Consider the following 17390-nt stretch of genomic DNA (forward strand, 5'->3'; position numbering starts at 1 on the left):
TCCTGAATGAGATTGCATCATAAGGTTTCTGCCACAAGATATCAGTGTCCCAAGTAATGCGGCATAAAACAGCATTAAATGTCAATTTCAACAGTGATGGAAAAGAAGTTCAATTTTCTGTAAGACTTTGCTCAGCCATATATTAATCTGTAACCTACTGTTCCATCTTATAGAGAATGAGGTATACTAATTTAATTATTAGACATAGAGCATGAAAAAAAGCATCAAAGTAATATTAGGAAAACATGAAGGATAAATCTACTGGGTTTTTATTATTACCCCATCCTGAAAACACTGGCAAACAGCATGCTCGAGAATTATCAAAATGTCAACAACTGGAAAAACTGAACTACATTCAGACCACGGTTCAGCATTACAAGGCTCATGTACCCTGTTCCCCCTTGTGCATGCAGTAATCAAATGCTTCAGTTTTTGCTTAAGTTCCAAATCAAAGTTTAGCCATTTTATCCAAATCCAAGCAACTATGGCTTTTGAATAATGAAGAGGTAATGTTTATTTATAAAATGCACAGGTAAATTGTAAAGTGTGGAAGTTGATAACCTTTGTACAATCCCAGTCGTGGAGGCAGTGAAAGCAGCTTCTGAGCCAAAATAAAGAGGGAGAAGGAATGACAGAGTGAAGGCTCTAATAGCCTAGGGCTGGGAGGCATTGGAATGTGGACAGAAGGAGGGAAAGGGACTAAGGAAGGAGAAAGAGAGAAAAGGGAGAGAATCAAGAATAGCTTAATACCCATTCTGTATCTGCTGATTTGCAAGTGGTGCCAAAAAGCAATTGCTTCCATTTCCAATGGGAAAGATTTAGGGTCCCAGCCACATAAAAAATTACAAAGCGACAGGCAAGGAGAAGTGGCAGGATACCAGCTTGGCATCAAATGTCAAGGTCTATGGCACTCTCCATGCCATAGCTAGCAAAGGGGAGCACTGAATTTCCCAGGCTGTCAAACGCAGGAGATTAGCCTGCAGCAAGCCCATATAGGGAATGAGCCAGACTCAGTGGTTCAAGGGTTTCACTCTGGAGTCCAGGAACTCGTAGGCAATCAAAAGGTAAAAGGTAAACTGTGACATCAAGTCCATTTCAACTCCTGGCACCCACAGAGCCCTGTGGTTTTCTTTGGTAGAATACAGGAGGGGTTTACCATTGCCTCCTCCGGTGCAATATGAGATGATGCCTTTCAACATTTTCCTGTATCACTGCTGTCCAATATAGGTGCTTCACATAGTCTGGGAAATCAAACACAGTGTTTAATCCATGGCAGGCCCACACAGAGTGACCCAAAGACCAAGTTCCCCTCTCTCTCTCTCTCTCTCTCTCTCTCTCTCTCTCTCTCTCTCTATATATATATATATATATGGAGAGAGAGAGAGAGAGAGAGAGAATGTTAGAGTTTTAAGAAAGATATAAACAGAGAGAAATAAGAAATGGGGGGGGGAGGGGACAAGATAATCAAACCCAGCAATTACAAATATTCTCAATAGTTCCAAGCATGTGCAGTGCAGTGCAGGTCTCCCCACAATAGTTCCCTGCAAGAAGTGTTCAAGGGCAGTAATTTCAGTTCAGCAGTTCTGAACAGCACGATTCAGTGTTCCAACTCAGGGAATCAGTAATCCAGTGATTCGTATTAGGGAAAATAATTCACATAGGCATGGGCTCAGCCATGTAGGCTCTTGTGCAGCAGCAGGAAGTTCTTGCCCCCAAACTCCCATGATAAAATACTTCAGCAAAGACATTGCACAGGAACTTCACAGAACTCTCACAGAAAGCCACACTACTGAGGTTGAGAAGAGAGTCTTTTATAGGGTTGTGTCTTCTGCTCAGTTCCAAAGGTGGTGGTGGGGGAACTAATATACAAAAAGGAACAAAGGAGGAATTCTGGATACCAGAATTGGAGAAGGAGAGGATGTGGTAGTGTCTATTCAGAACAAAAGGGCACTATTCAGGGTGTGATCCAAACAGAGACCAGGTTTCCCCTCCCAACACCAAATGCTTGTCAATATTCTGCTTCCTTTGCTTCTATAGGAAACCAGAGTTTCCCAAAAGGAATGGGAAGGCTGCCTGGTAACATCTAGAGATCCTGGTTAGCAATGCAGAGCTTCTAAGCAAGGGCGTTTTCTCATTTGTTTCAGCAGAATGCCACATACAGAAAATGATGTGTGTACAGAGCTGCCACTTCCACTGGAATGAAAGAGGAATGCTGCTATACTACATCCTCAGATAGTTTAATGGCAATTTTGCTTAATTGTAGGTCTGGCCTTGGATTTAAATAGTAGTACCAAATAATCATTTACACTATGGAAAGTGGTGATTTCTATATCTTTTCCAGAAAGGGATGGAGAATGAACAGTTATGGGTTATTTTTCAAGAAGGTCAAAAGAAACAAAAACGAAACTACAGAAGTTAAAAAAAAAAATAGGGTTTTGATTCTCAAGGAGATGGTCAATTTTCAGAACATCTTATATATGTATCTGTTCTTTTGACAACCATCAATAATTAAAGCATAGACATTCAATTTCACTAACCGAGAAATATGATGTAGAAAATTTAAAATCCTATAATTTGTTTAAAAATGTTGTATTAATCAGCCAAATAAGAATCTCTCAGCAAATGAGTACTACTTTTGAGCACAAATGTGAGTACCCCCTAGACAAAAATGAGTGCCATTTCTTTGAACTCTTATTCTGACTTGCTTCTTTAAAGCTGAAGTTTTGAGTAAGGAAGATCAATACCAAGAGAGACTTAGTCAAATGCAGCTTTCAATTTCTCTCCACTAAAAGAAAAAAGGTATTGCATGCTTACCGTCCCACAATTAGTTAATACAGAAAAATAAATTCTTCACAATTCTGCTCAGTTAATCATGAGTCAAGAGCACTGCCCTTCATACCAGTAGTCATATTGCCTTGCTTCACATGTTTTTCTTTTTAGATGTAGTTTGTGAATAGTGGGCATCATTATAATGATAAAGGTTCCTCCTTTGCAAGTCCAGTTTTTTCTGCCAGAATTATTTATAACAAATGGTTGCAACTGTCAGTTGCATTAACCATGACTGTATTCTCTCAGTGAATTTTAGCTTCTGCAATACTGAGAAAACTAGTCAGAAATACAGCTAAGCCAGAAGAAGAATATGTGATAGACAAAGGAAACTTTCCTGCAACACATCAGCAGACTTGTATTGCACCCCCATTCAACTTGCAATTTTCCTTTCACAGGCGGGGCCATGGTACTGCATGAGTCTGCCATTACAACGCTAATGTAAGCAGAACACTTGTGTCCCATTTTTGGATTAAGCTGACTCCTGGCATATTGTTAGAATAGAGAGTGGGAGCAATATCTAATTTAATATTGCACAGATTAACTGAGAAGCATACTACTACGCTGACATCATTTCAGATTTGGTTATATCACCAGCAGTTACCCTATCTAGAGAGATTGGACTTAATCATCCAGATGTAACTACTGCAATGTGTTCTATGAAGGAATACCTTTGAAACTCTCCTGGAAACTTGAACTGCTACAAAATGCAGCTGCAAGATTGCTGACAGGCATGACTCAATGTGCCAATTGTTACTTAATAACATAAGAACAGCCCTGCTGGATCAGGCACAAGGCCTATCTAGTCCAGCATCCTTTTTCACACAGTGGTCCACCAGATGCCTCTGGGGAGCCCATAGGCAAGAGGAGAGGGCATGCCCTCTCTCCTGCTGTAGCTTCCTTGCAACTGGTATTGAGAGGTATCATGCCTCTGAGGCTGGAGATGGCCCACAGCCACCAGACTAGTAGTCACTGATAGACCTGTCCTCCATGAATTTGTCTAAGCTCCTTTTAAAGCCATCCAAGCTGTTGGCCATCATCACACCCCATGGCAAAGAATTCCATAGATTAATTATGCACTGTGTGAAAAAGTACTTCCTCTTGTCGGTCCTAAATTTCCCAAACTTCAGTTTCATGGGATGACCCCTGGTTCTAGTGGGGTGTGTGTGAGTGAGTGTGTGAGTGTGAGAGACTCCACTCCATGCATAATTTTATACACCTCCATCATGTCTCCCCTTAGTCGCCTCTTTTCCAAGGTAAAGTTCTATTACTTCTAAAGTCCTTTATGGCCTAAGATCAAGTTACCATAAGCAGCAACTTAACCTATATACCTGGCTTTGCACTACAATCCTCATCTCAATCTGCGCTCTCTGGTCCACAGACAACACAGTTTTGATTTGCAGGTATCCGGGACACAGCCTTTTCAGTGTTGGTGCCACATTTTTAGAATTCACTGTCCAAGAGAAATTAACTGATTTTTAGAACAAGCCCTTGAGACCCACATGTTTAGCCTGACTTTTAATGGAAATTTTTAACTACAAGGCTTTTAATGCTGCTTATATAGTATATACTACTTATATAGGATACTACTTATATAGTATCCTGCTGTTTTTGCCTCTTCATTGTTTTGTTAGTTTTCTTTTTTCTTAGAATTGCATTTCTTGTTTTTATGTTCTTTTAAAATCTTAACTGGTTTGGATAGTATTTTATCTATCTATCTATATATTTTAAAAGTAAGTAAATAATAAAGAGAATGCCTCAAAGGGAATATGATAGAGCAAGCCGCTTGCTCTGTGGTTGTCTCTTCCGTGCTCTCCCTACTTGCAAGTGTGAATTCATCCAGAAGACTCCTCTGATGGCACAGGGGCATCTGAAGGAAGACCATTCACAGAGGGGAGGATGGGAGAACAAGGGAACAACTCTCTTCGCCAAGAGACACTTTGTTGCCATTCAGAGGTGGACACTAGACCTTGCGGCTTGGATTTTGGCCTTTTGATTACCCTGGGCCCTTGATCAGTGCCCTATTTATCCAGCTACTGATGCTGGGTCTGCATTTTATGAATACTAATAAGGGAGGGCAAGCTAACCCATGTTGACTAATTTGTGAAAACAAATATTAGATGCAACATTTGTGTGCAGATGATAGGAGACAACAACCGGGAACCACCAAGTAAGTAGAATACCACTGTAGACCAGGGTATGCAGAGTCAAAGGATCATTGTGTGTGTTGGGTGGGGGGGGAGGTAAAATATTTGAACAAAATTGTCTTCTCTAATCAGTCTTGATTAGCCATTTAAATAATTATACCATTTATCTACCATTCCAGTCAACTACTCCTATATGCAAAGCTTCAACAGCAGATGAACTAGATGCTTGATGTGTTTTGATTTTCGCTCTTGTTTAATCCACTGTCATGCATGCTAATTCCACTAGCAAGGAAGGAAATTACAATTTTTACAGTAGTATCACAAGGAACAAACTCACGCTCTGGCTAGCATAAAACTGAATGATATTTTACTATATATTCCAATACTTTAACCACAAAGCTCTTTCCCACCTCCCACTCCGCCCATCCAATAAAACGGAGAATTGTAGATTTGTCTGTATAGGTTTCATATACTGAAATATTAGTAAAATGTCTGTCATTATGACAAATAGGGGAGGAGCATATATTGCAGAGACACATAGTGCTGTCATTGGAGTCATTGGCTGGGCTGCCTCTGTCAGGAGCAGAGATAATCTCCTAGATTGTGCTGAACATGAAAGAAACGAAACTATGACAGAATCAGAAGTCACAAAGCGAGCCAGTCACAGTCTACTGAATATGGAATGAGCATAATGTATTACCCATCTAAATATGTCTTGTCCAACAAGGAAATTTCACTTTGAGTGACATGGAGCTACTACTCACTACTATGGAATGACTCACTATGCTTCTGAATAACCATATTTAAAAAGTTCATTCCTCTCAGCACTCTCTCAGACTAAAATAAGGCACAGGCATAGGATGCAATATAAGAAGTGTGGTAACAACTACACTTTGAGTAATTAATTTATTATGAAGGAATTTGCTTTCTTACCCTCCTCCCCTCAGTGTCGTTCTCTTTGTTAGTGTTAAGCAGGCAAAGCTGAGTGTTATCAGCTTTTTCTCCCTCCCCTCCCCTCACCCACCCCTACCATGTGCTAACTAGGTGCTTGATTTGATTGGGGAGAGTTTCAGATTTAAGAATGTGGATTTCAAACAGTGGAACTTCCAACGCTGAGGCTGATGTGTTTATGTCGAAACATTTGTTCTCCGTTGTAGTTTTACTTATGTTTTAATTTTACACAATCAAGAAGGTCTGGAGAGGAGTATTGTTGCAGATCTATCATACATATTGCATCGCCCTTATATAAGCTAATAATTTATTTGGGGGAGAAGATTTAAATTTGCAAATAAATACAATTATAGAAATAAATATTATTATTAATTTAATGTATATACCGCCTGATGCCTGACTTCAAAGGCACTAGGCGATTCTACTAGGTCTGCATTGAGAAAAGGAATATATTGGATCCTTTCTTCCTATTAGATGTATTTTACACTCCCCCTGCCCCGTCTCATGATCCTTCTCTACATGTGGGTCATTACATATGCAAAGAATCAACTCTGTGAATGTTACCAATACATAAACTCAGTACACACAGAATCTACAACAAGGTCCACTAACAGGCCTCTCTATGGGGATTAATAGAGCATATCTGTTTTTGCTTGAAAAAAGTGTGTTAGAAATGGACACGAGGGTAATGCAATGCTGTTGGCAAATCTTTCCTCCCAAACTGGATTATCCCACCATAATGCAAGTACAAAAGTGTATTTGCAAAGTTCTGTACATAATATTAATTGAGTGCTAACATTCCAGGATCAAATCCATTTTCTTCTTTCCAAATGTGCGTACATAATTTGGAATTTTCTTTCTCTGCTTCTTGACTCTGCTTCTCTGAGAGAGGGCAGGATGCCGCCTTGTCTGAAGGAAGTAATCATTAGACCACTTCTGAAGAAGCTTGCTTTGGATCCCTCAGAGTTAAGCAACTACAGGCCTGTCTCCAATGTTCCATGGCTGGGCAAGGTGATTGAGAAAATGGTGGCCTAGCAGCTCCAGACAGTCTTAGAGGAAACTGATTATCTAGACCCATTTCAAACTGGCTTTCGGGTGGGCTATGGGGAGGAGACTGCCTTGGTCAACCAATTCTCCAACTGGGAATTGACAAAGGGAGTGTCTCTCTGTTGGTCCTTTTGGGTCTCTTGGCAACTTTTGACACTATTGACAATACTATCCTTCTGGAATGTCTGAGGGGTTGGGGGTGGGAGGCACTGCTTTGCAGTGCTTTCGCTCGTACCTCATGGATAGATTCCAGATGATGTCTCTTGGAGACCATTGTTCTTCAAAATCTGAACATCTACATGAAACTGTTGGGAGAGATCATCAGGAGAATTGGTGTAGGATGCTATCAATATGCTGATGACACCCAAATCTATTTCTCCATGTCAACATCATCAGAAGGCATAACCTCCCTAAATGCCTGCCTGGTCAGCAGTAATGGGCTGGATGAGGGATAACAAACTGAGGCTGAATCCCGATAAGACAGAGGTACCTATGGTGTGGTGTCAGAACTCGAGAGATGATTTTGATCTGCCAGTTCTGGGTGGGGTCACACTCCCCCCAGAAGGAAAAGATACACTGTCTGGGACTGCTGGTGGATCTGAACCTCTCCCTGATGTCCCAGGTAGAGGCAGTGGCCAGAGAGGATTTTTATCAGCTTTGGCTGATACACCAGCTGCATCCATTTCTTGAGGTGAATGACCTCAAAATGGTGGTACATATGCTGGTAATCTCTAGGCTGGATTACTGCAATGTGCTCTATGTGGGGCTGCCTTTTACGTAGTCTAGAAACTACAGTTGGTCCAGAATGCAGCAGCCAGGTTGGTCTCTGGGTCATCTAGGAGAGACCATATTACTCCTGTGTTGTAGAGAATTAAATGTAATTGTAGAGAACTACACTGGCTGCCGATTTGTTTCTGGGCAAAATACAAGGTACTGGTTATTACCTATAAAGCCCTAAATAGCTCAGGCCCTGGCTATTTAAGACAACGTCTTCTTCACCATGAACCCCACTGCCTGTTAAAATCATCTGGAGAAGTTCATCTGTGGTTGCCGCCAACTTGTCTGGTGGCTACTCGGGAACAGGCCTTCTCTGTTGCTTCCCCCTGGACTTTGGAATGTGCTACCTTTTGAAATAAGAGCCTCCCCATCTCTGGCAACTTTTTAAAAGGCACTAAAGACACATTTATTCACCCAGGCTTTTAATTAGATTAATGGTTTTAAATTTTAATGTTGGTTTTAAATGATTTTAATTGTTAATGATATTAATGTTCAAATGATTTTAATTGTTTAATTGATTTAGTTTTGATTGTAATTGTTAATTTATTTAATTGTTTTTATTTTGATGTAATCCGCCCTGAGCCATTTTTGGAAGGGTGGTATATAAATTAATACAATAAATAAATAAATAAATTATAGCCCATGGTATCCCTTAACAAGTGCCCTTGCATGACACAAAGTACGCAACAAGAAACAAGGTAGCATCATTCTTTCTACAGAACAGCTATGAGTTATCAGCATTCCGATGCCATTCTAGACAACAGTAAGAGAACAATTACCAAGAATTAGATAAGTAATGGAAATGTCCCAGTTCTTGCAAATATAAGACCAGAACTGCTGATGGGAATGCACAAAACCTATCCTCCTTCCTCCTCCCAACTTCCTCAATATACCTTGCAACATTTTTACTTACAGCTATGAACCTTATTGGCAAGTATTGTAATTAATCAAGCTATTTATAAAGAATGCTTCACTTTATATTATTTCAGGAATCTTTAGAGCTGTGTAGAGTAGGCTGATATTATCGCTGCCATACAAGCTGAAGCTGAGAGACAGGGACCAGTGAAAGACCATCCAGTGAGCTCTGAACTATCAGTTCATTGTTTTAAACCAAAATTCTAAATGAATATTATGCATATATAGAATATCCATTATCTTACTTCAGAATGCTATAGATAATACAGCTAACAGACATGATTTCCATCTATCCCACTCTCCAAAGACAGTAACTATGAAATTCAAATATTAAACCTCCAAGCTAAATCAAAAACTTAATTAAATAAATCAACTACCATTTGAAGGGCTGCAAATCAAATGATGAAGTGCCACAGACTTGCTGCCACTGTATCTGGGGGAGATGCAAAATATGTTTTAATGGATACTTATTACACAGTGCACCAACTGGCATATGAGTTGCAAGCTGAACCATGAAGAATACTTATCACAACTCCTTTATGGAACTTAACAGCAGCTAGCGTAAGTGCAAACATTCCAAGTCCTACTGCTGGATACATACTTGTGTTTGGATACATTATCAGTAATTATTAACTTGTTCTCTACTCTCTTCCTTAAAACACATTTCAAACACATGAGTAATTGCAGAGAAACTCTGCTTAAATGGTAGAGTTTATACTTCCTTTATCAATCTTGCATCAAAAAAGGAAGAGGCTTCAGATTTAGACACAGTGAACAAAGACTGCATTCCTTTAGAAAGGTGTGCCAGAAACCCAAGATCCTTTAGCTAGTGAAAGTGGAGACTAAAACTCATTTAACTCTTATTTGTTCTTTATTCCACTTAAGTCATTGGCCAAAAAAAGGAGGGGAGGGAAGCCATAAGTCTTTGCACCTTCTGCCCATGTTACAACATGCTTGAAAAAAAGTTACATGAGTAACTATCTTTAAAAAGGCAATATTGATCCCTTGCTTAACAGAGAAAAACACAAAAATGTATGATTTGCTCTTCATGTGAGCATACAGTACTTTTTGCAATATATTCATATTCTGTCTTCCCCTACAGCTTTGTAAATATAATCAAACCAGTCATCACAAAACTGATCTTTTTTTTTAAAGCAATACAATACCACACAGTATTATCTTTGTCAGTGACAAACAACCACCCGCATTATTGTAAAGCTTCACACCATTAGAAAAATTGCATGATAAAAGGTTCACTTTCAAACATAGCTCTGTTCCAAACATTAGGCAGCTCCAAGAAACCTGATCCAGAGAAGTCAGCTGCTTGTTAAAATGAAAACACCCTTTTAAAAACACACCAGCTACAGATTAGCGCAGAAAAGCACATCAGGATTTTACTGTAAATATTGCCTTTGTTCTCCAATTCAAAGTGTTTGCAGGCAAATGTTCATATTGCCACCAGCAAGATAGGCACCACAGTGCAGTCTTACAAGACTGAATACATGAAGAAAATGAAAACCTAAACATGTACATACCTGCACGACACCTGGAAGAATGGATGATCCGGCTGAGAAAGAGAGTTTGAAAATCCAGCCTTACTCCCCATTGCTCTCATGTGCTAGGACTGCTTACATTTCTTACACATTCCATACGCTAAAGCTGGAGTACTAAAACGCATACATCCCTCGGTACAGCATCGTTCAGCAGCCAACCGAAGAAAAACCAAGTGCACTCTGAGCTGGTCTTAAAATTCTGGCCACATCTCAGATTGCTTCTTCCTCAACCCAGTATTTCCCACAACCTCCTAAATATCTCACACCAAAAAAATAATATCTGTGTTTCTAAGCAATGAAGAAGCAGAGTCTTATTTCCAACTGGATATAAAATCTTGCATGGCATTCTTCTAGTAAAGACGGGGCATGGAATGCTGTGGCGAAAGAACAAGGGAGAGAAAAAGAGCGAGAGAGACCTGGTATCTTAAACAGCAGCCTGGCTTGGCAGTCAGCCAGCAACCAGCAGAACTTATTGCCAATGCTGCAAATCCCTCCTATCAGCTAATGAAGATCAAGACTGCAGGTGAAACATGATTTTTATCTCCATGACAAGGATTCCTTTGGAAATACAAAGAAGTATGACCTTGAATTTCCTTTACATAGTTCTTTAAAAACACCAGTTTAAACAAAACAGCACCATTTGTGTTGTTTTATCTACCATATCTAACGTTGCTGCATGTTAATAGCAGTACAAGGATTCATTGGGCCAGTGTGTGTGTGTGTGTGTGTGTTCTAATTAACATATTTAAAGGATGGGGGAGGAAAGGCCTTAAGCCCCCACCCCCCCCCACACACACTTAAAAACATTACTTTTTATTTTTTCTTATGGATTTTATGTAAAATCACATTAAAGCTATTTGTTAATGTAAAATTACCTTAACGCTCAATGAGGCTTAATGTTTTGCTGCATTTAGTATTCTGACAAGTCCTCTGGCAATGTTAGGTCATCTTTGGGTCCATACTGCCTTATTATCAATTTCTGACAGGGCTTTGTAAAAATTAGGAAGATCAAAAACGGAATGCTGTAGTTATTTGTCAAGAACTCTTGCACTGGAATGTGGAGGGAAGAGAGAGTTTCTGGTGTTGGGCTACTGAAGAACCTCAAAGGTCTACTGAGCATATAAAAAATATTTACATTTCCAAGTCAGCAACAGCTTTTAGAAATCTTCTAATGCCAAACAGATACCTGATTTTCCCCCAGTCAGCTTTAAACACACATGCACATACTATACTTCACTCCGATCAAAGAGGTCATATCAAAAATTTAAAGATAGCCTTGGCCTGAGGTTTTTATCTAGATACCATGTTTAAAAATTAACCTGCCTAAGTTATGGAAAATATCACATGGAAAATAAAATTATACTTATTAAAGCTTGAACATTTTCCTCACAAATGAGATTGTATGCATTTTCCTAAAAGTATATTTTTCCCTGTTTCTAAACAGCAAATATGAGTGTAGCGAGAAATCACACTTCATTTGAAATTGCTCCACATTCCTGCTACATGCCAGCACTAAGAATGCAAACCTAAATTGGCCAGATGAAACAAAGTTTCTAGACTGTCAACTGATGAGTCATGCCATCTGAGAGCTGTAGATTAGACTTTTTATACTTCCCTTAAGGCTTGCCTGCAAGTAGTTATTTTCATCAGAGTACTCTCTGTTCAGACACTATTAGAGAAGTTTAGGTAACTTTGTTATTAACTGTCATTAAACAAATTAAGTACTTTAACCTACTACTGCAAATTGTGCACTGTTACACAAGGCATGGTAAACCAAGGTGCATTAATTTTGTATTTTTATATTTTTGGAATGGTAATGGTGGAATAGTTGTATTCATACAGTCTCCATCTACAGTCTCTACCTGGAAATCAAACTCATCACTTCTATGCTGCAATGAGTTTGGTACCAGTGTGGTACCAGTACATCTACCACTGTTCCCTCTAACAGAGAGGATAGCTAGTCTTGTGGTAGCAATGACTTGTCCCATAGCTAAGCAGGGTCCACCCTGGTTGCATATGAATGGAAGACTCAGAGGCGTAACTAGGGAAAACGGCGCCCGGGGCAAGCACTGAAATGGCGCCCCCTGCACCCCCCCAACATACTACATTATACTTAGGTTTTTCCTCACAAGCGCCCGCCACCGCCAAGCCAGGCCACTGACTGGCCACCAGGCGCCAGCAAAGCAATGGGGGGGGGGGCCGCGGGTGGCACTGAAGGGACCGCTCGTGGGGGAGGGGGCGCCGACACGCTCCCTTGACTGCTGCAGCACTGCTGCACTGAGCAGGAAACATTTGTATTAACAAAAATTTTTTAAAAAAAATTTAAAAAATTTTTTTTGTCATGCCGGCGCCCCCCACGTGACCAGAAAAGACGGCGCCCGGGGCACGTGCCCCCCCTGCCCCCCCTATAGTTACGCCTCTGGGAAGACTTGATGTGTGAGCACTGTAAGATATTCCCCTCAGGGGATGGACCCGCTCTGGGATGAGCAGAAGGTTGCAAGTTCCCTCCCTGGCAGCATCTCCAAGACAGGGCTGAGAGAGATTCCTGCTTGCAACCTTGGAGAAGCCTCTGCCAGTCTGTGTAGACAATTCTGAGCTAGATGGACCTATGGTCTGACTCAGTATATGGCAGCTTCCTATGTTCCTATTCTCAGATGTTGTTTACAACTCCCATAATCCCCAAAAGCTATTGCAGCTGGGATTCTGGGAGTTGTAGTGAACAGCATCTAGAAATCCCTGTTAGAGAGAACACTGTTTGGTACCTACTTTAAATGAATTTAAAGTAAATAAGGTTCCTTCAATTCTGCTCTACTTGAGGACTCCAATTTAAAAAACAAGTGCAATTTTGAAGGACTGGAGCCCAGTTCAGTCTTGCTTATTTGTATTGGTTTCATTTGGTCACACTAGATGCATCTCATGGTTGATTATATAAAAAGCAACGACTCAGGAAAACCAACAGGGACACTCTCCTGATCTATTTCCTTGTTCAGGTCATCTATTAGAAAAATCAAGGCAGTTTTTGTTACAAAACAGGATTAAAAACCAACATGAAAAGGATTTAGTGTCATTCAAGAATCTCTGGATCTTCTTTTACCACAAAATGCACCAATAACCTTCCATATATGGAAGACTGGAGACTGTTTTAAATTTGTCAGGTAGGTTCAGTGAGGGCATTTAAGGTGTGGTCATGTGGACACATCATGATCTCCAAGGGCTGTGGGGAGTATGCCCTTCCTCAAAAAGGCAATTTCCACCTGATTCACCCAGCTTACCAGCATCTTCTAGGTGACCTGCTTAGCCAGAAGAAACATGATTGTAAGTCTCTTATACCCAAGAACCTTATCTATATAATCAGATTGCAAACCTGAAAAGGTATGCAAAGAACCGAACTAGGAGAAACATCAATCACATCCCAAATCTGTAAGTGTAATATTTGTGGCTTCCAAGTAAAAAATGAAAAGATTGGTTTTGACTGCAGAGTGCAAAATAATTAGTCACAGCAAGTTAAAAAACAAACAAACCCACATACCTTGATATGGGGTTTACAGGAGTTTTTCAGGAATTTTTTTAGTTCTGATCTCTTAACAGTCTATCTCAGAGTGGATTCTCTGGTTTGTATATAATATTATGAAAAGCTCTTCAGAAAGGCTGCCTGAGGGGAGTTCTGGCACAACCTGCTGTGCCACCAGACCCACTTTGAGGTGCCTAGGCAACCCCCAAAGTGGGGAAATGGGCCTGATGGGCCACCTCAACCCCCCATTGTTCCATATGGGAGAAATGAGAAAAAAATGCAGTTTTTCTTTAAAAAGTCACATAAAATTCCCATTGCTTGGGGGTTCAGTGGGTTGCCCATGGATGCCCACCACAGAAACAAAAAACAACCACAGAAATGGACCTGCTGCTGCTGTGCCTGTACAACTGCAAAGCCAATGGAACCAAATCAAACAGCAAAGACTACACAACAGCCACACAAACCAACAAGAGAGCTATCAAGACGGCGGCGCAAGGCAATAAAACCAACCCGGCATCACACAAACTGCAAAGAAAGAGGGGCAAGGCAAAAAGACACCATGGTGAAGGAGGAGAACTTAAAATAACACACACACACACCTCTTTTTTCCTGCTCTTCTCTTTGGGCATGCGTTTTGCAAAAATACAGCCAGGACTGCCAAGCAGATTCTCACCAGCAGCACCAGCAGGCCAGAAGAAAGCCAAGGAAGACAGCAAACAGAGTGATTTTGCTAGGCCAGAGCCTTGGCTTTAAAGAGGATTTGAAATTCCCTCCTTTGGCAGCCCCCACCTTTGACCTCCCCACTGGCCAAAAGGGTGCCAGCACCACTTCAGAGCCTACCAGAGAACCAGATTCATCTGGCCAATCAGGAAAGCATGAGCTTAGCAAAGGAAAATCAAGAAAAACAAGTGACACAAAATGGAGAATAGGACTTAAAATAGGCCTCTAGAACTTTCAAACCGGCTCAAACAGGTTTGAATTCAAATTGACTCTAAAAGGTTCTAAATAGGGTATAATGGCGATTCAAACCAGCCCATTATTCCTTATGTGGAGTACCACCCACTCAACGGCAAAGCAATCAGACACTTCTGTGATTATTAATCATTTCCTAAAGTTTTTTTTCCAACTTTTGCATCTCTCCCATAGGGAATAATGGAGATTTGAAGATGCCCCATTCCCCACCTTTGGGGGGTGCCACTGGGAGTAGGGCAGGGCTGGCCTCAACTCCCCCCAGGTAGCCCCAAGTTTGTAGGATTTATTGTTTTTTAAAAAAATAATTTCTTAAAAGAGTTTTCCTTTCATTACAATGCATAGGAGTATCTCCCCATTCATAAGTAGAACTGTGTGTAACCTTAACTCTGAACTCAGAGTTCACAGCAGTTAGGGTCACTCTTGCTGTTCTACTTAGATGAAAAAAATCTTTATATGCAAAAATTGAAAAAATCTCCAGAAAATCATTAATAATCACAGGAGTGTCCGATTGCTTTGGCATTTGGTGGGTGGTAGACACCCCTGGGTAGCTACCAACCACCCCAGTTTTGTGTCCCTAGGTACTCCACATAAGGAATAATGGGCTGGTTCAAGTCCCCATTATACCCTGTGAGAAAAATAATAAAAAATTCAAAAAATCATTAAAAATCGTAGGAGTGTCCAATTGCTTTGGGGTTTGGGTGGTAGTTGGGTGGTAGGGTAGTTGGGTGGTGCCTACCACCCAACCCAGTTTTGGAGGCTTGAACCAGTTAGAACCAGTTATAAGAGAATCAGGCTCTGTTTGGTTCGAACTAGGACCGGCATTGCCAATTCAGTGCCCTGTTTGGTTAGAGTTCAAACCTTCGAACTGAACCGGTTTGAATTCGAACCTGTTTGCACACCCCTACTCAGGACACAACCCACAGTATTCCAAAATGCACAGTAATGCCTGAACAGAATGTCTCAGTACATTTACTAACTCCAGTGGCTTCACAATCCTTTTCATCAAATGCAAACTCAATTATCATCATCCATTACTTTGTAATCTCAGGGCTCAAGTGCATCAGTTTTATTATATTCATATCCCACTTTATTTCACAGGCTCACAGCACTAACATCATTTCCCCCCTAAAATGTTTCTAGTCCTATCCCCAAGGGGCTCATAATCTCTGGTTCCGTTAATCCTAAACCAGTTTAGAAACCATGGCACATATGTTCTGCAGTGTTACCAATCTGCCCACACTGCTGCGGGCATCAAATGAAGCACTGGTCTTCATGGAGGAGAGGTCTATCAGTGGCTGCTAGTTTGGTGGCTATAGGCTACCTCCAGTCTCAGATGCAAGATGCCTCCAAATACCAGTTGCAGGGGAGCAAGAGCAAGAGAAAGGGCATGCCCTCACCTCTTGCCTGTGAGTTTCTCAGAGGCATCTGGTGGGCTACTGTGTGAACAGCATGCTGAAGTAGATGGCCTTGGGCCTGATCCAACAGGGCTGTTTTTATGTATTTATATTCTATGTTCTTGTGCAACAGCACAAGCCCACAAATATCTAAAATTGCACGTCAGCACTTCAGGAGCACAATTTCCTTCTTTCTGATGTCTAAGATCAAGGGCATCCTCAACATTCTTGTGCCAGGTTCACACAGAAAAGGCATACAGAAAAACATTCTCTGTAGCTGCCCACCCCCCAAAATGGAATTCCTTTCCTACACAAAGGCTTGCTGAAGTCTGAGTCTGAGCATCTTTTGCAAGTATTTAAAAGGCCAAACTGCAGATTACACACAACATGGCCGCAATCAGATGTAACAGATAACTGCAGTTAAATATGGCCAAGGTTGTAACTCCATTATTCCTGAAGGGACAAAAAAAACCATGGTTACGGGCTGAAAGCAACCTCTAGTTTGCCTTGCCAGACTCCAATCTGAACCTTCAGTTATCTCCGAGGTCTGCCACTGAGACCAGAGGTTTTGCTACAGAAACATTATGCCCAACTCATGGTGCAGCTATAACCGTGGTTTTGTGCCGATTTCCAAAACGTAATCATAGAGGTGGCAGTGCAGACCTGCCCGAGGATGTGGCTGCTCTATGCTTTTGGTGCCTCTCACTGGCAGCCTCTCAGAAAACCAGCCCTGACCCACTGTCAGCTATGCAGCTGTGGAGTTGGCAAGCTACAGGGATGCTACCACGCCCCATCACAGACTAGTCAGCCTGTCAAGCTGCACAGTTGTGCAGGGGCATCTCAATTTCCACTCTGTCCCTTGCTCCCCCCCCCCACATGGCAAGTGGTAGGGCAAGGGCACAGGATGACAGGATGTGAACTAAGTACTTTGCTCCCCGAAAAGAGAGCAACAGTCATGTACGTTCACAAGCACGCACTCCAAGTGGCAACATAAACTGGGTAACCCATCACAGTGCCGGGAGGGGAACATTTTGCAGGGGCGGGTGGATTAGGTTATAAAAGGCAGACCCAAGCAGGGAACTTGGAGCAGCAAAGTTATATTTATTTATTTATTTATTTATTAACATATAGGTTTGGGAAGGGAGAGCCCAGCCCCTTCCCAGGGCGGGGACATTTGCTCCCTAGTCTTGCTCATGAGAAGAACCGTCTGTGAGGACTAAGTGCAAATGCACGGGAAGGCATCCCCATTGTACAGGAAATGGCTATCACCATGCTGCAGACCTAGCCCGTTATGCCA

General features: G+C 41.3%; 1 protein-coding gene across 11 annotated transcripts in view; it reads right to left on the bottom strand.

The window, feature by feature from the left end:
* The window catches only part of PLEKHA7 (pleckstrin homology domain containing A7), a 279805-nt gene that overhangs the window by 181476 nt on the left and 80939 nt on the right, over positions 1 to 17390 (bottom strand). For 2 of the 11 annotated variants that reach the window (XM_053309500.1, XM_053309485.1), the window contains exon 1: positions 10199 to 10641. The exons of 8 other annotated variants lie outside the window; for them this stretch is intronic. In XM_053309500.1, the coding sequence (XP_053165475.1) occupies positions 10199 to 10278 (80 nt within the window). In that variant the 5' untranslated portion in view covers positions 10279 to 10641. Of the gene's footprint in view, positions 1 to 10198; positions 10642 to 17390 lie in introns of those variants that run through there. One more of the 11 variants, XM_053309554.1, reaches the window with a different exon arrangement.

Source organism: Hemicordylus capensis, chromosome 1, assembly GCF_027244095.1.
Source record: "Hemicordylus capensis ecotype Gifberg chromosome 1, rHemCap1.1.pri, whole genome shotgun sequence".
In the NCBI taxonomy this organism is placed as follows: domain Eukaryota; kingdom Metazoa; phylum Chordata; class Lepidosauria; order Squamata; family Cordylidae; genus Hemicordylus; species Hemicordylus capensis.